General features: G+C 48.1%; 1 protein-coding gene across 4 annotated transcripts in view; it reads left to right on the top strand.

The window, feature by feature from the left end:
* The first annotated feature begins 3,515 nt into the window (after positions 1-3,515).
* LOC135373285 (uncharacterized) overlaps positions 3,516-24,938 on the top strand; it is a 53,468-nt gene continuing 32,045 nt past the window's right edge. For 2 of the 4 annotated variants that reach the window (XM_064606513.1, XM_064606511.1), the window contains exons 1-3: positions 3,516-3,713; positions 4,305-4,456; positions 23,625-23,704. In XM_064606513.1, the coding sequence (XP_064462583.1) occupies positions 3,606-3,713; positions 4,305-4,456; positions 23,625-23,704 (340 nt within the window). In that variant the 5' untranslated portion in view covers positions 3,516-3,605. Of the gene's footprint in view, positions 3,714-4,304; positions 4,457-9,914; positions 9,995-11,952; positions 12,019-14,308; positions 14,479-23,624; positions 23,705-24,938 lie in introns of those variants that run through there. The other 2 variants (XM_064606512.1, XM_064606514.1) reach the window with 2 other exon arrangements.

Genomic DNA, 24,938 nt, shown 5'->3' with positions numbered 1-24,938 from the left:
GGGAACTTATCGAACCGACACGTGTCTGTCACAGGATTTGTTGTGTGGGCGCTCGTTTTCGCACTGCCGATCAAACTAGAAACAACCTTTCCAATTCACCTTCTCGACGCCAGACATCTTTATGTTTACAACACATATGTGTACAACATATATCAGACGTTCAATGCACATAACAATGGATGCACACTAGATGTCTGAAATCAGGGTGCAGTGTACGTTCCTTAGACATCCAACTTTTCTAACGTACTTTCTGTACGTACGGTGGACATCGATGAGATATTGCTTTTGGATGTAGACGTTTGGATTTTCCTGGTACGTCCGATAGATGTTTGTGGTTTACTGGGAAGGCAGTCGCTGGTCACTCGGCCGTGACATAGCGATTTCTTCGAAGTGGCATCGTTTATTTTTGAATAAACGACATATCATCATTATTTGAATTGTTATTTTGAATAAATTGTTTTTCTCCATTCTATTCCTATCTATTTGTTTGTTTTTATGGCCACTCGTTGTTGGCAACGCACAGGGTGGTGTGGACATGAGTTTGATGCTTCCCATAATTGTGGTGACTGCCTGGATGGTCCCAGTGTTGTGGTGTTGGCCCTACTTAGCTCTAAATGCTAATTTAATGGTGTCCACATCCCTTGTGTGTTGTCCTGTCGTGTGCGATGCCGGCATCCTGTGGTCAGTGCTTACTACTACCTTCAACGCACCTTAACTTCCCGTCAGGATTATCCAAACTCTAGGTGTCGCCTAAGGGTCGTCTTTCAAAGCAGCTAATAGCGAAGTCCTTGGCTTATATGGCATTGCATGGAGAAGCTTGAAGCCTTCCTCATGTGAAACTGCGTCATGTGGAATCTAAATTGCAGCTGTCCATCTGTCTTGAAGGACTAAGCCGTTAGTATATGTACATAACTTCGGAGGGCACGAAGTGTATGGATTTTGTGCAGTGTACGTAAACGGACCACAATGGTTGGTGTGTTACTCTTCAGGAACACCAGGGAGAGAATATGAAAATGTCAGTCAGGTTAATGCCAGCTTGTTATTCCAAAAAGAAAGATAAAAATAAGCAAAAAGAAAAAAGAAAGAAAGAAAGAACGGAAAACAGTACAGCACAGGCTAGACACTGGAAGAGGGCCCAGTCAGAGGGTATAGACACAAGGTCCGAGTGAAATCAGATAATATTTACTGCTTATAACATGACCCTCCGTAGATTCGACAGTCCTGCTGGCTACTACACAAAACGAAGAGGGAGCAGTCCACGCTTGTTTCGATTACGCAAAGAGTAAGAAAATTATTTAAGTATTAGCTCTGCATCACTGCAAAGTCTATGTTTCTTACTCATTTTGGTTTGAGACACCCAGGTATGTACTTTGAAAGTCAAAAGCACTGCTACAGAATAACGCGTTTCTGCCATTTCCACGAGAAATACTTTATGTATGATAGACACTCATTATTTTGCAAGGCAGATCATTTTACGCTCAATCAGGCCCTAGGATCGCCTCAAAACAAAACAAATAAAACAAATGTGTTCAGAGAGTCTAAACAGGTAAACCAAAAAAGTAATATTTCTCGTCCCGCTAGTTACCCACAGGGACGGGCACAGGACGTATCTGAATGACTCTCCATGGATAGTCCGCGGCTGTCATCCTCAGGACGTTCTGGGGATACACATCGAAGGACACGCTAACGCTCCTGTGAGGACATCCTGAGGAGCGTGTGTGCCCTTGGGGCTGACGTAGGTCAGCACAATACATCCCTTGATCCGTGGAGGTACTGAAGCATGTTAACCTTAATGTTGGTGCCGGTACAGCTGGAGATCACGACTAGTGTTGGGAAGTGAAGCGCTAGGAAAAAAGTCAAATATTTGATGTAATCTCTCTTTCTCTGACCACGCCCACAAATGGCAATGGTATTCTAATAGTGGCTAACAGTCACTATTCTGATAGTCACTAACAACACGTAGTGGTGAATGACGAGGAGAGTGGTGTATGAAAGTGGTGGAAATAGGAAACATGCACCATGAGGCGAAATGACCAGGAGGGGCACAGACAGCGTTTCATGAGCAACTATTTTATTGAGACAGCAGAAGCAACGACTAACGTGGCAAGGAACTAACCACAAAGTCTACTTCAGTCAGTCCAATGAGAACTTGTTGGTCGAGACCCTAATATTCCAACTACATACTCACTTTATTCTGCAGGGTACACGACCATAAAAGTACCCCAAAAGTTCAAATAATTCCTGAACGCCTTCTGGCGCTGGGAAAGGTTGCCCTGCTCCTTCCAGGTTTGGAAAACCTGTTGTAAGCATACAATATAGCCAAAGCAAAATAGCCAGCAAGTCCTCATGTTTAAGGGCATAATCTTTGCTCACCCGTGCAAGCTTTCAAAAATGATTCTGACGGTAAACCTTCCACCAAATGCTCAATTCTGTGCTGCAAACTATCGCAAAGCGTTTGTTGTTTGCACAAACATTGTGTTTTATTTTTGCCCCTTCAGCTGTTGCAAGCAGTATATAGGCAAAACTTCCCAGAGTATGAGCAACCCTCCCTGGAAATCCCGCTCCAATTTACATGTCATGATTTTTAGACGAAATTTTAGCCCATATGATGTCGTCTGATGGACAGTGTAGCACCAAAAAAAATCGTTTCATTTCCAATCAGGGGAGCATTTGAAGCAGTTGGGTTCACTTTGAGAGGTCGTACAGCCTTGCAAAAATCCTGCCTTACCTTGGTGTCTCAAGTGTGTTTGAAAGCAACTATGAGGTGATAAATATATATACGTACACACTGTCCTTTTTTTACTAAAGTAAAAGCTTTCATGCGGCAGACTCAGTTTCACAAGGTATCTGAAACACACCCGTAAAAGTTTGCAGAAGACGCTCTGGTGCAATTCTTCCTTCCAAGAGTGACACGCTACGGGGAATCGCACCTACGGACTTAACGACATATGCCTTGGTAACCCTGTTTGTAAGTCCACACGATACCATTAGGTGCCAGCGTGTCACTCTGAGGAAACAATTCAGCGGAGCCTGTTCTGCAAAAGTTTGTTCAGCACTGCACCTGCCGGAAATGCAGCCTGCTATACATAAAAGTTCATGTAGCTAATAAACAGAGGTTTCACTGTATCTTTCTATTACTTACGTTGACCATTTCACAGTGCGGTCGCAGTGCGGAAGCATTTATCAACGTCTATAGTGACGTGTTAAGCAACCACTCTGTAGTTGATTGATTCACCTGGAGCTGAGGTTTCATTCTTCGCCTCCCACCAGGGAAATCGATTTTCCAACATGTGGCCCGCACATGTGTCGTAATGCCAAGGCTAGAGACTTGTGTTGACCTTTTGCGAAAAGTCTTGGAAAAATGCGATGTTTTTCTCTATTTTCTTAATAGTACTATTGTATTGGTGATCCTTCCCTCAAGCATCAAGGGACTATGTATAACAGACAGCACAGAGAGAGAGAGAGAGAGAGAGAAATACATGATGACGATGATATGGGGATGGCTTCCGCTGGGGGTGACAGTACAGAGAACACTGTATTGTGCACGTATAAAGCCGTATTTGTGTCACACTTGAGGCGTATCATTCGAGACGTGCTGGTGAACCATGACTCCGCTAGCCACTTTCTTGACTGCCTGCTTGTTGTTATGCGCCGTTCATGGCAAACCAGGCAAGAAGAAGGAGCCAAGATGTAAGAGAGGCAGTGTAACTCAGGTGAGTCACCTTAAGGCATACTGAAGTAGCTTAAAACACGATGAGGAACTTCCACCAAGTCGATAGCCTGCGCAGAGACCCGCAATATTTACGTTGCGTAATGCGACCCACTAGTCAAGAGACACGCAAAGCACAATATCGTGTGGAATGACGTCACTTTATTAATACCAGGGGAGGTTTCTTCTCTACCAACCACTTTGTCGCATGCAATTCTCTTCGCCAGCCATCATGAATGATATCGTTTTCTCTTTTCATTTGTGGAGAATGGAAGACGTCCGCCCTTTCGTGGCACTTTGCCTTTATGTTGACTGTCAGAAAGGCCTGCCGCTCCATCTCTGCACAAATCAGGCGTGGTATCATCCTGTGTAATGGTTGACGTTGAATGTGCTAAAGCGGAGGAGGTCTGCTTTAAAGTGTCACATGTGGAGTTACTTTATGGAGAACGAAAGTGGTCGAGATGAGACATCCTTTCTGGTTGCGCTGGGGGCAAGGCGTGGGAGCTGAAGCGGTATTTACGTTAACGATTGTGACAGTGATGTGTCGAGGGTTAGAGAGGGTCCGCAGTTTTCTTTACTCCTTCTTTCCCTACAGGTCCTCGCAGCATTGCAGAAGGAGACGTATTTCCTCACGCGTACAACGAATCCTATACGGGCCCCCTGTTACTTCCTGTCTGCTCAGGGGTTAAACGAAGATTGCGTGTCCGGGACGCCAGTAATGTACGGATACAAAGAAGGCAATAACTGGCAAGTATTTGTGCGACACATGTCACGTTCTCTTTTGCCTTGTCTTGGGCACACCTAGCCTATTGATATAGAGGCAACGGCAACTGGCAAGCACTCGTAGATATCGCATTACAATGAAGAGACGCACGCCTGAGCATAGTACAAAAACATGGTCGATTCATTGCTGGATCTGACAGAAACGCGTAGCATTAAAACTTGAAGACCCCTTTGGAATTCCCCTTCACAACGCTACACATCCCTGTCAACGACCCTTCACAAACGTTACACAACGTTTCACGAGACCCTAGAAAACGCTAAGTCAAGACTGCATCTGCAGCCAAACGCGCTTTCCGGGCATCCTCCGACCCAGCTTTGCTTCGCTGTCTCCCAGTCTCCGTCTTCTTTCGCGGGTGCTTGTACGCACAGCTTTGATAATCCATGGCGCTACCACTCTGACACGTCTGAACAAGGGTACGAAGCTGCCATAAAAACTCGGTAGGATCTCCCCCGCGGGTGACCTTGTGGGAGTCCAGGATTGGTTGACGACGCGGAACGTCATTCGGGGATGAGTCTGCCCCGTTGGCTGTAGCCGAATGACATTTGCTACCGCATTAGACGAAGGGGAGAGTTGCACTGATTTCGCGCTTTGATCTACTTTTTAAATAGTTAAAGCGCCTGAGCTACACAAGGTCTTCCCCATATTTAGGTAGAGTGAAATCCCTGCTCTCACTCTGTGCTGTTTATTAGACAAACTACGACCATCAGTTTAGTGGCTCTTTAAGATATACGAGCCTATCGCATCTTGCTCTGCCTCGTGCACAGCAGGCATTCGAACTCCGCGAGTATGGAGCTCCCGTGTGGAGAAACCTGGCAGGGTGAACTAAAAGGCTCGTGATGTGGTCGGGCGCTACTGGTCAACAACCGTGCATGGTATGGTGCTGTGAGAGTGCGGTCGGCTGCGCTGTCTGGGGCTTTCCCTGAGTTTTCCTCCGACGCTGTCAGACGTATGCCAGCACAGCTCATTTAGAAGTCGGCCCTGGATGCACATTCGCTCAGAGCGTAGTCGTGACGTTGCGCACCCATATCAGCCCGACAACGCCGAGCTTTTCGGCAGTACCGCCACCACAACCAGGGTGCAGCGGTTCTCGGAAAGGAAACATATAGTTGAAGACAGACGCAGGAAAACACAAAAAGCTTACCACCTTATAGAGTTTCTTCTTTTCGGCATATCCCGAAAAAAGTAAAAAAAAATGTTTCATGAAAAATAAAAAAAATTCGTGGGCGCACCGAGAGGAGGGTGTCGCGAAGTCAAGGCACGACAATAAAAGAGACAAAGGCAACAACCACTTTACTGTGTGAGTGCCGGATCTCAACTAACGAAAAATCGCACGAACAGTCAGCACGAGCAGGGCAGAGACTGGGCCCGTCGTTGTCCGCAGTTGCCGCTACAAGGGCCCCCCGCCTAGACCGGAGGTTGACGAAGGCAAGGCCGGAAGACGTGGCGGAAGTCGGGAAGGCCGCGCACGGCTGGGTCGTCACCGCAGATTCCCGGATGGGTACGAAGCGGGAAAGGTGTGAATTTGCGGGGAGTCTGGAGCCCAATGGAGCTGGAGCTGGGAGGGCAGCTTGCGGGGGTAAAGGGCGAGGGGACAGGAGCCGAGGGGTCGGTGCTGGAGAAGTGTCCAGGAATGCCGGCTTGACGCGGTCTATGGATACGACCTCGAGACGACCCGGAAATTTGAGGGTAAGGGTCTTGTCTTGCCTCGAGTGCACCAGGAAGGGGCCGTCGTAAGGAGGCTCGAGTGGACGGCGGATGGCGTCGTGGCGAAGGAAGACATGGGTGGCGGTGGAAAGGTCTGGGTGCACGAATATTGGACGAGAAGATGAATGGCGTGGGACTGGCGAGCGAAACTCAGCCACATGTTCTTCGAGGCGTGTGGCGAAGTGGAGAGGGTCTGGTGCGGGCTGGGCTATAGTCGCTGCGTCGAAGAACTGCCCAGGGAGACGCAAGGCAGACCCGAAGACCAGGGTGGATGGTGCAACGCCACAGTCCACCTTGGAGGTTTCACGAATGCCAAGGAGCGTTAAAGGCAAGCGCTCGACCCAATGGGTCGGGTCTTCAGCGGCACGTAAAGCGGTCTTGAGCGTGCGATGGAACCGCTCGACCAGCCCGTTGGCACTTGGGTGGTAGGCCGTGGTGAAGTGATGGAGAACGCCAAGGAATCTGCAGACGTCAGCGAAGAGGCGGGACGTGAATTGGCGTCCGCCATCGGTCGTGATAACGCCGGGAGCTCCAAAACGCGCCTCCCGGGAGGACAGGAACGCGAGAGCGGTTGTCTCAGCCGTGATATCCTTGATAGGTACCGCTTCAGGCTACCGGGTGTACCTGTCAATGCAGGTGAAGAGGTAGGCGTAGCCGGCAGATCGAGGAAGAGGACCCACCAGATCTAAGTGTACATTGCGGAAGCGGGCATCAGGGGTGGGAAAGGGCATCGACGGGGATGTCGTATGGCGCTGGATCTTGGAACACTGACAGGCCAAACAATTTCGAGCCCACTGGCGGATGTCCCGATTCATGGACGGCCAGACGAAGCGGGTGCGAATGAGTCTCTGCGTCGACTTGATGCCGGGGTGATGCAGAGAGTGGTAGCGGTTGAAGATGTGGCGACGGAAGTCGTGGGGAACCAGAGGACGTCGGGTAGCCGTAGAGGTGTCGCATAACAAGAGGCTCGAGGTTCAAGGATAGGAAACCTTGTGGATGTCGAGGGACGGGGATGACTGAACCATGGCAGGCATGTCGGGGTCGTTCGCTTGCGCTTCTGCAAGCTCAACATAGTCAATGTCTGGTGACAGATGGTGGGCCAGACCAGCAATGTGAGCTCGAGAGAGAGCGTCCGCAACGACGTTAGCATGACCAGGAACGTGCCTGACGTCGGTCGTAAACTCGGCGATGTAGGCCAGGTGACGGATCTCTCGGGGCGAGTGAGAACCAGAGGCAGATGTGATTGCGTAGGTGAGAGGTTTGTGACCGGTATAAACAATGAACTGGCGTCCCTCGAGAAGGTGGCGAAAATGTTTGATAGCCAGATACACCGCCAACAGCTCGCGCCCGAAAGTGCTGTACCGTGCTTCGGCGGGCTTGAGGGGATTGGAAAAGAAACCCAGCGGCTGTAACTGGTCGTGCGGGCCGAGCTGGTGCAGAGCGGCCCCAACGGCTTCTGAAGAGGCATCCACGAAGAGTGCGAGTGAAGTGTCTGGGATGGGATGAGCTAAGAATGAAGCGGAGGCGATGTCCTACTTTATCTTCCGGAAAGCTAGGTCAGCGGATGTCATCCACTCGATGGTTTTCGACGGACCGCCTGGGCCAGCCAGCAAATGACAGAGCGGCTTGATGGTGTGCGCGCAGTTCGGTATGAAGCGACGATAAAAATTCACCAAGCCCAGAAATTCACGAAGCTTCCGCCGTGTGGTAGGGCGGGGAAAGCGGTCAATGGCGTCAACCTTCTGCCGCAGAGGGGTGATGCCGGAACTGTCAATGCGATGGCCGAGGAAGGTGAGGGAAGGAACACCGAGTTCGCATTTAACCGGATTGATTACAATGCCATGCTGACGTAGACACTGAAACAATTGGCGAAGGTGTTCGGCGTGGTCCTCGGGAGTGGAACTAGCCACCAGAATATCGTCGAGGTAGGCGAAACAATCAGGCAGGCCGCGAAGGACCTCGTCAATGAATCTTTGGAAAGTTTGCGTGGCGTTGCGAAGACCGAAGGGCATTCGAACGTATTCGAAGAGGCCGAACGGGGTCGTGATTGCGGCCTTCGGAATGTCACTGGGCTCCACAGGGATCTGATGGTAAGCCTTTATAAGATCGATCTTGGAAAAGTGTGAGGCACGATGGAAATTTGCGGCGAAGTCGTGAAGATGTGGTAAAGGGTAACGGTCGGGTATGGTGACAGCGTTCAGCGCCCGATAATCCCCACACGGTCGCCAATCTCCCGGGTCCTTTTTGGGCACCATATGCAATGCCGAAGCCCATGGGCTGCTGGATGGACGAATGTACCCCAAGGCGAGGAGATGGTCGAACTCGCGACGGGCCATCGCAAGGCGATCAGGCGGAAGACGGCGAGGCTTAGCATGCACCGGGGGGCCTCTGGTGATGATGTGGTGCGTGGTGGTATGGAGAGGGGGTGCATCTGTAAGTGGCAAACGGACGATGTCGGGGAAATCCTTAAGGATGTCACGGAACTGAACAGGTGCCGATAGGCGGGTGAAGACAGGGCCAATGGGGTTACAGAAGGCACGAAGTCCGCGGACAGATAGGCCCGTGCCGTTGTCAATGAGGCGTCGTCTCTTCACATCGACCATCAAACCGAAGTGCTTGAGGAAGTCCGCACCGATGATGGCATCAGAGACGTCGGCTATGATGAAGACCCATTGAAAGTTCCGACGCAAGCCCAAGTTCAGGGTGAGGGATCGCTCACCGAAACATTTAATTGGTGAAGAATTTACAGCTTGCAATGAATGCTGAGAAGTGTGATGACGGTCCGAAGGATGGGGTGGAATGATACTGACTTCAGCGCCAGTGTCAGTGAGAAAGCGAAGATGATTGATGGTGTCGTTGACGTAAAAGAGGCGGCTGTTATCAGGCCCAGCGACTTCGGCCGCGTTCAGTTGCCGGGGCTGTGGTTTCCCGGCCACGTACATGGTGGTTGACAGTTACGGGCCCGGGGACCGAACTTGGCATGGTACCAACAGTAAGGTGAAGACTGAGCTGGAGATGGAGAGCGGTATCGTCGGGGCGAGCGAGTGTGCCGGCGACGGTTATACCGGTAGTGCGGTGAAGGCGATGGATGTTGTCGCGCGGTTGTAGAGGCAACCAGAGTGGTCAATCCAGTTACAAGCTGTGTGAGCCGATCAACGCTGGATTGTAGGGTGTTGACAGTGACGGAAAGACTTTTGACAGAACGCTGACCATCAGGATACTCGGCCAAAGGTGTGATGGCCGGAACGGGCGGCACCGTGCAAGCGACAAGACAAATGTCACAGTCCCATGTGAAGTCAGCCCTGGCGGCACGTTATCCCTGAGCAAGATACCGCTACCCCAGCACGTAGAACGCTCAGAGATAGCACACCACCTCCACCATCACCATCACCTATGTCGGTTGTCACGTGAGATATTTCCGGTCGAGGCCGCATCACACAGCGCACGTCACCTCCAACTCGAGGAATCCCCTGCGCGCGCGTGGTCACCTCGCGGTTGCGCTTAGTTTCTGCTGCCGATGTTAATTTTACATATGGTTTGGCAATTAAATTTCGCAGAAACGCGTCAGCGTCTCGTGCCGAGCAGGCAGCACCAGATAATCACTGACCTCATTTCTGGTCTGCCTCTTTCTTATCAACTCCAGTAACGATATTTCTGCATGGTATTTTGCTCATATCGACGGACAGATTGGAATTGAAAATCTTTTCTTATTTACAGGGTTAACAGAACAGTAGTGGTCGCAGAGCAGAAAGACGAGAAAGACCTGAAAGAGCAGAGATTTCCTTCAGATCTTAGTGGTAAGCCTTAAAGGTGCACTAAAGTGCAATCATTTCTCCTCGCGGCGTGAAAGATGCCGTTACCTTGACAAAGACAGAAATGGAACGGGATTCATCTGTTTCGTCGTTCGTAATTTATCAAAAGGCAGCCTACAATTTACGCTTTTACTTACCTTATAATGCAGAGCATGCTCTCACTGGTCTCCTTAAACAATTTCCGCAATAATCGCAGGAGGTCGTTCGAGAAGACAAATTTCAGAACTCTCCGTACTGACCTGCGTTGTTGAATATTTCCTGCGACCCCGACTTCCGTCGAGCGCGTGGTCAGTGCCGACCGATCCCATTACAGACCAGAACTCACTTGCCAAATCACACTGCCCTGCAGCGGTGAAGTCAACAAGGCCATCATCAGCGCTGGACGAAGAGGATTCGCCAGCATACATTTCCCTCATCAAGTAACGGCGTGCCTCATGCACTCCGTAGAGAACGCAAGCCGAACGACAAGGCGTGCAGATCGACTCTTGGTAACCGATTAGGAGGCGGAGAGTTCTTGGATTAGGGAAATGTGAAGTACTGAACAGAGATGTCACCTAATGTTCAACCTAAAGTCTGCCTATTCGCGAGCCGCGTAACTTACAGGGCGATCCCTTCTCTGGAAGGAACACGACATTTTGTAGGACGGCTTGTAGGGACGCAGAGCAGTGCATCCGGGTCTGCGGGTCTGTCGCGAACGCTTTTCTTCTCTCTACCTTCCCACTTTCTTTTTTTCTTTCTCTCAGCGTTTCTAATTTCGTATTTCTTGTAATTTCTGACCCTCTATACCCTTTCTGATTTACTCCCCTTCCTCTTTAACTAAGGAGTGAAGCTTTTTGTCTGGGCAGGCGGACCTCACTCCTATTCTTTTGAACATCGTACCACCAGCGACCGAGGAATGCCGTTCGTTTTGTGTTTGTATCGAGGTAACGACATTTTCCATTCAACGGGGAGACATTGTTGCACTTCGGAGCCTCGTCCATCAGATGCAAATGTCAACTGGTAGTCAGAAAACAGAAATTTCACTAAAAAAAGCGATTTGTGGTTCAAAGCATCGGTATTACTGTCATGCCGCTTGCCTTGAAATCTGCTCGCGGTTTGGTCTGTCTGGATGCTTCTGATTAAGCTGGACTGGCATACTCGGACTTCTTGGTAACCGCTTTGGAAAATTCTGCGGCCCAGTTTACTCTCACGACCAGTTACGATCCTTCTCTTTTTCTCTATCAGCATTAAACGTATCCCCCCTCACAGTAGGGCCCTGGAGGACCTCTTCAGTTCCAGGGCTTGTTTTGCTCAGGAGAAATGGGAGAGGAGGAGGAAGCAGAGCCTCTCAGCAACGAAGAAACACAACATTGTGAAGAGCAGAAGGGGGGATATGTTTATTAAGAAAAAAGAAAGGAAAAGAAAGAGCAGAGCGCGTCAGCGTGCCAACGTTAATACAGGCCACTTTATCTTACACTCTGCTTCGTGATCAAATCACGTACTAATTTTTACGTACTAACGAGACCAAGTCGTTTTCCATGCGTGAGCCATTGATTTTTTGCTGTGCTAACGTGTAAAAGACGTTGATGTTAATGCAAGAAAAAAAAATAATAGGGAGAGATTGAATTCGTCGCATGCCAAATTCCGCTACTACCATAAACAGACCCCCACAAAAGGGGAAAAAATATAAAAGACAAACTCCTGTTTTAGCAATAACTGCCGGCCAAGTGCCAAATCACGGGGTAACTAGCGATCACACGGTCCTAATAGACTGAATCCTACGCCACTTATGAATAAATGTCATAAGCACTGACAAGGCAGCGTCCCTCTTGTCAGGTGCCCAAGGACACAGTACTTTAACGAGGGAAAAGTTGAGGTTGTCCAGTGGGTCGAGAGCAGATTTCATGGTAACTTTGCAAAATAATGCTTGCATGTTTCATATTACTTCTTTTTATTATGAATAGGGCTACTGAGAAGAAAGAAATTATTAGTTCAGGGCAACGACTGTTTCGTCCTTCAATTAAGAGTCGGTAAGCATGTCGTTCTTACGTGAGTACGATCACTCTGTGATGCATACATGCCAATTACTTCCTTAGCTTAAGTGAGAATATCTTCACCGCACACAACTTTACCGCTCCACCCAGGGGCGGAGCCAGACACTCGTTTTTTTTTTTTTTTTGGGGGGGGGGGGTTGTCGTAGTTCGTAATGGGGGAGGGGAGAGAGGGAAACCCACTGTATAAAGTGACAATTTGGATCCGCCACTGGCGCCACCTATTTCCACGAATGGTGGCGTGATCGCGTAGATTGGGAAACAGGGGGGCGATGTGGAGGGTTTTGTGTGTGTGTGTGTTGCGGGTGGTGGAAATTTTCATATATTGTGGGGAAGACTCATCGCCGGCGGATGGCGGTAGAAGCGTTCAATTCGAATGAACTTCCCGCTCGGGGCCGGCGATGGCGATGAGTCTTCCCCACGATATGCAAATTGTCACAAAATGATGTACGCCCCCTTTCTGTTTGAACCAGAAGCGATAACCCGATCATACGTGGCAATCGATGGCGGTTTGGCGCACTGCATGCTATGCGGTGAAGTTCTGTTTTTAGAGTGCACATAGCACGCATTAGGGTTATGTTTCAAGTTAGCGCACTCCAAACTCCTGCGACGGCACGTAACAACCGTTCTGGTGGGCCGGGACTTCAAATTGAAGCTGCAATTGGCCGTCACGCGTGAAATCGTGGCGAGTCACGGGCGAAGTGATGCATTCAACGGTTTCTACGGAACGTCGACAAGTTAAAGATCTGTCTTTCCACCGTTCAGGCAGACAGACGTTACGTGGAATACACGCTACCATTACCTTGCCGCTGTTACAGCATGCAGAGCGCTCGATATTAAAGTTACTCCACTCCATTCCGGTGCAACTTGTCCGCCAGAGGGTGGTCGGCTGTCGGCGAACCCAAAAGGGATTACCTTTTCGGAATGTAGAGTGCATGGGACTGGTTCCTGGAACGTGCTAGAAGTGGTGCAGTTAACATCGACTTGCGCCGACAGGTACTGGAGCGTGTGTCCTTGGGAAAGCACTGCTGGTGGATGTCGGAGGATAGCTTCCGGGAGAAGAGTAAGGGCGCAGGCGATCTGGTACATGGTGAAGGGAAAGGAACCCGACACAAGGAAGGAGGACAAACACGACGACACGTTCTCAAACCGAGTCATGTTTGTCCTCCTCCCTTGCATCGGGTTCATTTTCCTTCAGCTTCCGGGATGTCGCATGTGCGCCTTCACGTTCCTTGTGAGATTTGGGATGGTTAAAGGAAACATTATCTACCAGAGTGTAGTACTCGCTATCCAGGTTACCAAATGCAGAAGGAACGGTGGTACCTCGGTGTCACGACCGACAATGGTAGAGCGTGTAGAAGCGCTGGTTAGCTTCTCAATGCTCGGCCTTGCTCGATAGAAATGAGCGCTATGCGCCGGCTACCTCGTGCCGGCAATGGCACGTAGACATCGTCCACGGGCAGCTAAAACTGAAGTATTCTAAACTGAATATATCATGCACTCTTATGGCGAATTCGGGTTGTCAATTTGTGGCAACTTCTTTTTTTTTACATGTCCTGAGCAGTCATGTTCGGTTGGTCAAAGCCAAGGAATCTCGCATGTTTGCGTGGCTCTTTCCGAACGCTCTGAATTTGCCAACTAGCACTTTTTTTTTGCATGGTCTCCAAACGACTGAGCCCAATTATATACAGTGTTGTCACATCCGCACTGCAAACGTGGTGAGTGCCCTCATCGGCCCGCACGACGAAGTTCGCGTGATTTAGCGGAAGACGGAACTCGAAGACGGGCGACCGCAATGCCCCTAGCATAATCTAAGCTACTAAAACCGCTAGATTCCTGGCTCTCATGTTCAGGTGACAACTGTCACATGATACAGCTCGGGCGGCGACCTAGCAATTTCTGAGCGCTAGGCCGTGTTGCCATGAAATGACTACCCGAATTCGCCATTAGAAATGAACTTTTCCGCGTAGCACGCTCCAAGCGAACCATATCTTGAATGATATCATTATCTGCCCTGATTGTTGAAAACGTGAGGTGTACGCCTTTTTTGCGACAATTATGAACAACATAAGTGTACGCCTCCTGTCATCAAATAATCAGAGCAGATAACGATATTATTCGAGATGATGGTTGGCTAAAACTGTGCTAGCGGTGAAGTTCATTGTTATGAGTGTGCGCAACATCAATGAGCATCAATTTTTTGTTACAGTGCCAGAGCAGAACTCTGCTTTTGCAAATACCGAACACACAGTTCTGTGTTATTTTGCAGAGATTGAGCTGTGGGTCACGAAGCCTTCCGTTGACAATTCAACATGCTGTATGTCGAAGTTCGAGAGAATGCGTGACGACGGACCATACCAGACGCCACAGAAACTTGGTGACTGCTGAAGGCGCCTCAGTTGTGAAACCTCAACGCCAAGGCGTTTGAATAAATACTTGAAAAAATGCGTGTGTAGCGGTCTTTCTTAAAAGTAGAACCAACAACAAGCATCAACAACAACAGCTTTCAACTTTAACACACACAAACGCCAGAAATCAGCAAGCAACCCGTGCTCAGTTACTCTTTTTGTGTCGCGACTTGATCAATGGAGCATGAGTTGCAAAACTACGATGCATATGTTGCTCTGAAATACATAATACGCTCATGCTGGGTAAGTCATCTTTTTGAAATATGCACAAGCAACGTGTAAGGGGCTTGCCTCTTCTTGAAGAAAACACACTTGCCAAACGAGCTGGCAACCGTACGTAGCTACCAGATGGAGACCCCCAACTCCCACTTTTTGAAGGGCGATGACACCAATTTTCTCTTTCATGCTTCAATATCGGAATGGCAAATACTAACCGTGTCTTGTTAGCCGGCGCCCTATACCACACGGCAACACTTGAAAGAGCAAGGTTATCGGTAAAGAATGAGCACATCATACACAGGGTGTCTGATTTTATTTTTTGCGGATATTCTTCTTTAAAGAAGTCACTGTGCTCTTTGGTGCACTGCTAAACAAGTACAAAACACGATAGCATTGCCGCAGACTGAGAACAGTGCCCTACGCTGTGACCATACATGACCTGCGGTTGGGGCAACAGCACACCTGACCATATGTTATAATGGGCCTGTACAGAAACACGGGTGCCGCCTGCAAACAGGTTCACTTCCTGCCAAACCCGGTGTGCTCTTTGGTGTGCACTTCTAAACATCTGGCCAGGAGGCGTATTTCGAAACCCTGACCGATACAGAAGAGCGGCGGCGGCGGCGGCGGCAGAAAACCCCGAAAACCCGATGCGTTTGCTGTACGGACGCCGACGCCGACTATTTGTAAATTGTACGCATCGCCCACGGGGCAGGGCGGAGGGTGGTGAAATGTGCTGGAGAACAAGGTTAGGTTGGAACATGCACGTAATTTTGACGTTCTTTACTATGTGTTTGGATTACAAGCAAGGGTGGGTCAAATTTGACTACCCCTTGGACTGTAGATGAGACGGAACGAATACTTGAAACCACACAGATATTCGGAGAATGTGTTAGCCATGTACAGCAAGAGGGCAACAACTGTTAATTTGAACGTTCGGAAACTGTCACACAAGGAACAGTGTGTCCAGTCGCACTGTTAATGTCAATGTCGTTCTTTCCCTGTCTGATGTAGTCATGAGTCATGTGTCAGATGTGCCTCGACCCACATTCGAAGCACATCAAAACAGTTTCCTGCGTCAAAACAGTTGTCATTTAGGAGCCTCCACTTATCATTCATATGCTGTTGGTAAACACGGTGCGGAGAATTGATCCACTGTACTGAACTGTCAATACGATGTGTCATGCTATGTGTTGCTGTAGAGATGTGTAACGCTAAGGCTGAGACATACACTGCATGTTGTACTTATTATATCTTCATACAGGTAATAAGTTCTACAAATGTCAGCACACACTAGTAGGCAGGTCCCAATAGTTATTATACTCTAAGAAATTTTTGTAAATTTTGTTATATTTTGCAACATCAACAACCGCAACAAACTTGCAGGCGAGTCAATCGAATGGCAGATGTGGCCTGACTTGTATTGAAGGGAAATGATATTGTGTCAAATAAAGAATAATGTAATAATTGGATATTTGTAATAAAGAGACAGAGATTGTAATCGAGCAGCATCACCTTGACACTTGCATGGGTGAGACTGACTTTGAGGGCTGGCTGTCGCTGCATCGAGCTCTTCTTCTGAGTGGGCATAGAGGACCTACAGTCAGGAAACAAGTGTGTGTTGTTCACACTTGACACGTGTATTTCAATCGAAACTGGCAAATTAATTCTGTATGTCTTAAGCTGGGTTGCTCTAGTGGAGATTAGACCTCCGTAAACTTGAGAGTGCAGTGCCATGTACTGTGCAGGCAATGGCTCATTTGTATATGCTCACTAATTGAATGAAAATTCTAACATTTAAATTTTACTAGTGACACTTTTGGAATGTCTGTTTTACGTATCGGAACCTTCAGTGAAAAATATTTAAAGAAAATTATGTTGTCAATTGGTGATTTTTTCAAGTTATCAGTTGGTTACAGTTTACACATTGTTTGTACAGAGCAGTGTCCAAAGCTCTCTTACTCAGCTCACTTGACGTATCTATCGCATGTTCATTTGTCTGTCACACAAACAGGGGTGACAAAGGATAAGAGCATTCACACAGGCCAACTTTCACCACCAACTGCACATTCGAGAGTGGTAGCGGTTGAAGATGTGGCGACGGAAGTCGTGGGGAACCATAGGACGTCGGGTAGCCGTAGAGGTGTCGCATAACAAGAGGCTCGAGGTTCGAGGATAGGAAACCTTGTGGATGTCGAGGGACGGGGATGACAGAACCATGGCAGGCATGTCGGGGTCGTTCGCTTGCGCTTCTGCAAGCTCAACATAGTCAATGTCTGGTGACAGATGGTGGGCCAGACCAGCAATGTGAGCTCGAGAGAGAGCGTCCGCAACGACGTTAGCATGACCAGGAACGTGCCTGATGTCGGTCGTAAACTCGGCGATGTAGGCCAGGTGACGGATCTCTCGGGGCGAGTCAGAACCAGAGGCAGATGTGATTGCGTAGGTGAGAGGTTTGATTTGATTGATTTGATTTTGATTTTATTGGGTCATTTCTTCAAGTTAAAAGGTCACAAAAACTGAGTGGTCCCTTAGCAGAAGCTAGTGATGGGTCCACTAAAGATGTTCATCAATGACATTGGCAACAGTGACAGAAAAAAAGAAAAAGAAAAGAAATGTCTAGAAAAAATCACTGTAAAGTACAGCACATAACCACAAAGTGCAGCATATAACCACAAAGTACATTCACTGCAAAATAGAGCGACTATTGGTTGTAATCGGCATATTACGGATTTACCATATATGTACTCGATCCTCCGACAGAACGAAGTCCTGTAATGATTTTGAGAACAGCTGGGTGTTTCTTACTTCTATCGGCAACTGGTTCCAAATGCGCACTCCCAAATGCTGAAGAGTCCTGGTACCATAGACATTATTTGCACTTGAAATGATAAGCTTTTTATCTGTTTGCATCCTAGTTGGTGTTCGCGGTTGCTGCAGGCTGGAGACGTCAATTGGAATGTTATTTCTGATTACGTTTTTCATTATTTGCGCCCATCGCTGAACCACTAACTGCTCCAAGGTAAGAAACTGCAGGGTATTGAAAAGTACCTTGGACGGGGAACGGTTATTGGTACCTGCTATAATCCTAACCGCACGTTTCTGTAACGTTATTAGTACCCTTAAATATGTATGGTATGTACTACCCCATGTTTCCAAACAGTAGGTGAGATGACTCTGTATAAAAGAGAAGTACAACAGTTTCATTACGTGCAGTGGAAATATGTGCCTACACTTGAGGAGTAAATGACAGCCATATGCCAATTTTCTTCTAAGTGACTCTATATGTGGCTTCCAACATAGTGTGTTATCAAGTATTATGCCCAGGTACCGAACCTGATTGGACTGTGTTATGGGACTATCACACAACATCATTTGAAAGCTGCTGGTGTCTATCGGACTTTTAAAAGAGTGAAATATAAGAAATGTGGTTTTATTTGTATTTAAGGTTAGCTGATTACGAAGCAACCATCTTTCTAGTGCACGCAAATCTCCTTGCATGGTGTCTGAGATATCCTTAAGTGTTGGACTCGATATAAATAAGCATGTGTCGTCTGCATAAAGGTAAGAAGTAAAGACTTTTAAGCTGTTTGGGAGATCATTTACATATAGGGCGAACAGTATCGGCCCCAGCACAGAACCCTGCGGTACACCGACATTTATGTCCAAATACGCAGATGATGTCCCATCGATAGTTACCAACTGTTTACGTCCTGACAGGTAGCTACGGAAGAAGCTATTTATGTGTCCCCTAAATCCGTACGAGTTTAATTTATCCAACAGTATAGCGTGATTGACAGTATCAAAGGCTTTTCTTAAATCTAGAAACAGCCCCAGCACAAGTTTTCTGTCATTGAGAGCAGCGTTGATAAACTGGCTTACTGCTAAAGTGGCTGTTGCAGTGGATCTGCGCGCTCTAAAACCATGTTGACTGTCGCTAATCACGCCATACTTTTCAAGAAAGGACGTCACTCTCTTACATATTATTTTTTCGAATATTATATTTATTGTGTTAAGAACAGAGATAGGGCGGTAATTTTCAAGAACATCTTTATCACCACCTTTAAATATCGGAACAACCTTGGCAACTTTCAAAGCATCGGGATAAACGCCTAATGAGATTGAGTGGTTGTAAAGATAACATAACGGATGGCTAAGTATGTCCACCAGCCTCTTAATTATCGAGACACTAATATTATCAACACCCATTGCTGTATTGGACTTCATGCTGTGGATTATGCCGATTGCCTCCTGTACATCAATAGGTTCAAAAACAAAGCTGTTACTAGGAGTTTGTTCTACTTGCTCTGCGAGCTCTCCATCTCCATTTCCAATAAAAGCATGGGCGAGACTTTGCCCTATCAAGACAAAGTAAAGATTGAAATTCTCACACAATTCTTGATGTGTAACCCCAGCCCTGTCTCTGCCTGGGAGGACCTGAACTTTTGGTGTAGCAATTACAGAGTTGATAATTTTCCACATCTGCTTACTATCCCCATGAGAGCGAGATATAATGTCATGGTAATACTTTGATTTCACTTGGCGCAACTCCTTAGTTACTAAATTTCGGTAGTATCTGTACCTGTTTAAATAATATGCGTTATCCTTGTGTTGTCTAAATTTGCGATACCATTTTTGCTTTATCTTTAGAATGGTCAAAACTCTATCTGTCATCCAAGGACAAAGTGGTGCGTCGTACGCCTTGCCTACCATCTTCCTTGAATCATATATAGCGCTTCTCACGAGGGCCACAAATACGTCAAATTCAACATTAACGTCTGTGTTACACATCAATGACCAATCCATACAGGAGAGTTGCTGACGCAGTCGTGAATAGTTAATGTGATATTTAGATGGTCTGGTGACACTATGACGCAGGTCCATATTTGGGATAACAGTAAACACAGGGTAACGATCTGTGATATCATAATTCAAAACACCGGAATAATCGTCAGCGTTTTCAATATTAGAAAGAATGTGATCTATGGCAGAACTTGTGCAGGCTGTAACACGTGTGGGAGAGTTGATTAAATTACGGAAACCGAAAGAAGGAAACAGACATTCATAGGCAGCACCGCCATCGTGTAAGGTATCAATGTTAAAGTCCCCGGCGATAAACACCCGTTTCTTCAACGCAGCAATTGTAAAGAATGTGTTTTCAAACGCTTCAAGAAATATCGATATGTTACACCTCGGAGCTCGATAAACCACTCCCACTATAACACTACCTGGCAATTCTAAAAAGAGAGCCTCACAGAACCCTGGTATCTCAAGAACGATATCAGCTCGGAGATTACATTTCACATTTTTATGCACAAATAGGCCGACGCCGCCTCCTCTATGTCGGGACTGTAACAATCGGGGTTGAGAATAGAACACATAGTCATGAAGGTGATAACACTCATCTCGCATTAGCCATGTTTCCGTTAGAGCTATAACGTCAAATTTAAAAGTTAGCGTGGACAGTAGAGCAACTAGTTGATCGAAATTCTTTCGAACACTCCTTACCTTCAAATTTAATAGCTTAAACATGGTACCATTGGACAGGTTGTTCAATTCAGTAATCGATACAATATCATCCATATAAACAGTTTAGGAGTAGGCAACAAAATAGCACATAACAAAATTACACACAATGTGACAGCTGTAATTCCCGTAGGTTTTTTTCAGACTGAATCTGGACAGCTTTAGAATTCTCAGTTCGACGGACGAATATCTTTCCGTCCTTGACCCGTGCGTACCGCCACTTATTTTCTTTTTTTTTCGTGGATAGTTTTTCCCAAAAGAAGCTTAAGCTCTTGACACAGGTGCTCATTAACATAGACTGGCTCGTTGTGCTCATACCCAAAGTCCGAAGTGGTCAGTCGCCTACGCCTTGACGCAGACACTAACGAATCTCTAGCTTCTCGAGAGAAAAACCGAGCAATAATATTGAGCTTTGACGAGTCCTGCGTAGGCACCCTATGAGCAACCTCAATTGCGTCTGGTGATAAATCTACACCCAGTTTTGTGGCTATTTCGCAAACTAGGTCGGCGCTGTTCTCGTTAGGCCTCAACGGAAAGTTTCTTATTTCCACATTGTTCCTGCGTGAGTACTGCTTAAGACTAACCACCTCGGCCCGGAGTACAGACAATTCACGTTCCAGGGAACAGTTTTTACTTGTAACTTGTGCAACTTCCGTTTTTAACGCAGCCGTCTCTTCTTGAACGGACTTAAACGCAGTTTTCATTTCTTCAAATGAATCGCTCATGTATTGCATGGAAGTGGACAATTCTAAGCGTTCTTTCTCAAGAAGAGACTTGACATTGGTTATTTCTGTTGTCACATGTTTAGTCAGTTGACTGAACTGAGCAGTCAGATCGGCTATGGCCTTATGAATTTCCTTTACCTGTGCTACGTTGGCCATATTTATATGCAGGAAGTCAGCAATCAAATATCATGCACGTAGCTTCAATGACAACAAATTCTCAGGCAGCGGCACAGCGTACACAGCGTACGTTTGTGACCGGTATAAACAATGAACTGGCGTCCCTCGAGAAGGTGGCGAAAATGTTTGATAGCCAGGTACACCGCCAACAGCTCGCGCCCGAAAGTGCTGTACCGTGCTTCGGCGGGCTTGAGGGGTTTGGAAAAGAAACCCAGCGGCTGTAACTGGTCGTGCGGGCAGAGCTGGTGCAGAGCGGCCCCAACGGCTTCTGAAGAGGCATCCACGAAGAGTGCGAGTGAAGTGTCTGGGATGGGATGAGCCAAGAATGAAGCGGAGGCGATGTCCTACTTTATCTTCCGGAAGGCTAGGTCAGCGGATGGCATCCACTCGATGGTTTTCGACGGACCGCCAGGGCCAGCCAGCAAATGACAGAGCGGCTTGATGGTGTGCGCGCAGTTCGGTATGAAGCGGCGATAAAAATTCACCAAGCCCAGAAATTCACGAAGCTTCCGCCATGTGGTAGGGCGGGGAAAGCGGTCAATGGCGTCAACCTTCTGCCGCAGAGGGGTGATGCCGGAACTGTCAATGCGATGGCCGAAGAAGGTGAGGGAAGGAACACCGAGTTCGCATTTAACCGGATTGATTACAATGCCATGCTGACGTAGACACTGAAACAATTGGCGAAGGTGTTCGGCGTGGTCCTCGGGAGTGGAACTAGCTACCAGAATATCGTCGTGGTAGGCGAAACAATCAGGCAGGCCGCGAAGGACCTCGTCAATGAATCTTTGGAAAGTTTGCGCGGCGTTGCGAAGACCGAAGGGCATTCGAACGTATTCGAAGAGGCCGAACGGGGTCGTGATTGCGGCCTTCGGAATGTCACTGGGCTCCATAGGGATCTGATGGTAAGCCTTTATAAGATCGATCTTGGAAAAGTGTGAGGCACCATGGAAATTTGCGGCGAAGTCGTGAAGATGTGGTAAAGGGTAACGGTCGGGTATATGGTGACAGCGTTCAGCGCCCGATAATCCCCACACGGTCGCCAATCTCCCGGGACCTTTTTGGGCACCATATGCAATGCCGAAGCAATTGGGCTGCTGGATGGACGAATGTACCCCAAGGCGAGGAGATGGTCGAACTCGCGACGGGCGATCGCAAGGCGATCAGGCGGAAGACGGCGAGGCTTCGCATGCACCGGGGGGCCTCTGGTGATGATGTGGTGCGTGGTGGTATGGAGAGGGGGTGCATCTGTAAGTGGCAAACGGACGATGTCGGGGAAATTCTTAAGGACGTCACGGAACTGAACAGGTGCGGATGGGCAGGTGAAGACAGGGCCAATGGGGTTACAGAAGGCACGAAGTCCGCGGACAGATAGGCCCGTGCCGTTGTCAATGAGGCGTCGTCCCTTCACATCGACCATCAACCGAAGTGCTTGAGGAAGTCCGCACCGATGATGGCATCAGAGACGTCGGCTATGATGAAGACCCATTGAAAGTTCCGACGCAGGCCCAAGTTCAGGGTGAGGGATCGCTCACCGAAACATTTAATTGGTGAAGAATTTACAGCTTGAAATGAATGCTGAGAAGTGTGATGACGGTCCGAAGGATGGGGTGGAATGATACTGACTTCAGCGCCAGTGTCGGTGAGAAAGCGAAGATGATTGATGGTGTCGTTGACGTAAAAGAGGCGGCTGTTATCAGGCCCAGCGACTTCGGCCGCGTTCAGTTCCCGGGGCTGTGGTTTCCCGGCCACGTACATGATGGTTGACAGTTACGGGCCCGGGGACCGAACTTGGCATGGTACCAACAGTAAGGCGAAGACTGAGCTGGAGATGGAGAGCGGTATCGTCGGGGCGAGCGAGTGTGCCGGCGACGGTTATACCGGTAGTGCGGTGAAGGCGATGGATGTTGTCGCGCGGTTGTAGAGGCAACCAGAGTGGTCAATCCAGTTACAAGCTGTGTGAGCCGATCAACGCTGAATTGTAGAGTGTTGACAGTGACGGAAAGACTTGAGACAGAGCGCTGACCATCAGGATACTCGGCCAAAGGTGTGATGGTCGGAACGGGTGGCACCGTCCGAGCGACAAGACAAATGTCACAGTTCCATGTGAAGTCAGCCCTGGCGGCACGTTATCCCTGAGCAAGATACCGCTACCCCAGCACGTAGAACGCTCAGAGATAGCACACCACCTCCACCATCACCATCACCTATGTCGGTTGTCACGTGAGATATTTCCGGTCGAGGCCGCATCACACAGCGCACGTCACCTCCAACTCGAGGAATCCCCTGCGCGCGCGTGGTCACCTCGCGGTTGCGCTTAGTTGCTGCTGCCGATGTTAATTTTACATATGGTTTGGCAATTAAATTTCGCAGAAACGCGTCAGCGTCTCGTGCCGAGCAGGCAGCACCAGATAATCATTGACCTCATTTCTGGTCTGCCTCTTTCTTATCAACTCCAGTAACGATATTTCTGCATGGTATTTTGCTCATATCGACGGACAGATTGGAATTGAAAATCCTTTCTTATTTACAGGGTTAACGTAACAGAAGTGGTCGCAGAGCAGAAAGACGAGAAAGACCCGAAAGTGCAGAGATTTCCTTCAGATCTTCGTGGTAAGCCTTAAAGGTGCACTAAAGTGCAATCATTTCTCCTCGCGGCGTGAAAGATGCCGTTACCTTGACAAAGACAGAAATGGAACGGGATTCATCTGTTTCGTCGTTCGTAATTTATCGAAAGGCAGCCTAAATTTAGGCTTTTACTTACCCTCGCCTTCTCAGCAACCCTGGCAATGCAGAGCATGCTCTCACTGGTCTCCTTAAACAATTTCCCCAATAATCGCAGGAGGTCGTTCGAGAAGACAGATTTCAGAACTCTCCGTACTGACCTGCGTTGTTGAATATTTCCTGCGACCCCGACTTCCGTCGAGCGTGTGGTCAGTGCCGACCGATCCCATTACAGACCAGAACTCACTTGTCAAATCACACTGCTCTGCAACGGTGAAGTCAACAAGGCCGTCATCAGCGCTGGACGAAGAGGATTCGCCAGCATACATTTCCCTCATCAAGTAACGGCGTGCCTCATGCAGTCCGTAGAGAACGCAAGCCGAACGACAAGGCGTGCAGATCGACTCTTGGTAACCGATTAGGAGGCGGATAGTTCTTGGATTAGGGAAATGTGAAGTACTGAACAGAGATATCGCCTAATGTTCCACCTCAAGTCTGTGTATTCGCGAGCCGCCTAAGTTACAGGGTGATCCCTTCTCTGGAAGACATTTTGTAGGACGGTTTGTAGGGACGCAGAGCAGTACGCATCATAGTTCATCCGGGTCTGCGGGTCTGTCGCGAACGCTTTTCTTCTCTCTCCCTTCCTGTTTTCTTTTTTCTTCTCTCAGCGTTTCTAATTTCGTATTTCTTTTAGTCTCTGACCCCCTATACCCTCTCTGATTTACTCCCCCTTCACCCCTTCCTCTTTAACTAAGAGTGAACCTTTTTGTCTGAGCTGGCAGACCTCACTCCTATTCCTTTGAACATCATACCACCAGCGACCGACGAATGCCGTTCGTTTTGTGTTTGTATCAAGGTACCGACATTTTCCATTAAACGGGGAGACATTGCTGTACTTCGGAGCCTCGTCAATCAGATGCAAATGTCAACTTGTAGTCTGTCGAAGATTTTCACTGTTTTCAACTTGAGCTGATGAGTGTTATTGAAATTAGGACCAACGTTGGGGATCGTGACGCGGTCGTAATACCACGACGGACGTTTCGGAAAACAGAAATTCCTCTAAAAAAGGCGATTTGTGGTTCAAAGCATCGGTATTACTGTCGGTATTACTGCCTCTTGCCTT

Source organism: Ornithodoros turicata, unplaced genomic scaffold, assembly GCF_037126465.1.
Source record: "Ornithodoros turicata isolate Travis unplaced genomic scaffold, ASM3712646v1 Chromosome23, whole genome shotgun sequence".
Classification (NCBI taxonomy): domain Eukaryota; kingdom Metazoa; phylum Arthropoda; class Arachnida; order Ixodida; family Argasidae; genus Ornithodoros; species Ornithodoros turicata.
Note: the sequence above shows the minus strand (reverse complement) of the source record. Positions and strands in the feature narration are given on the sequence as shown.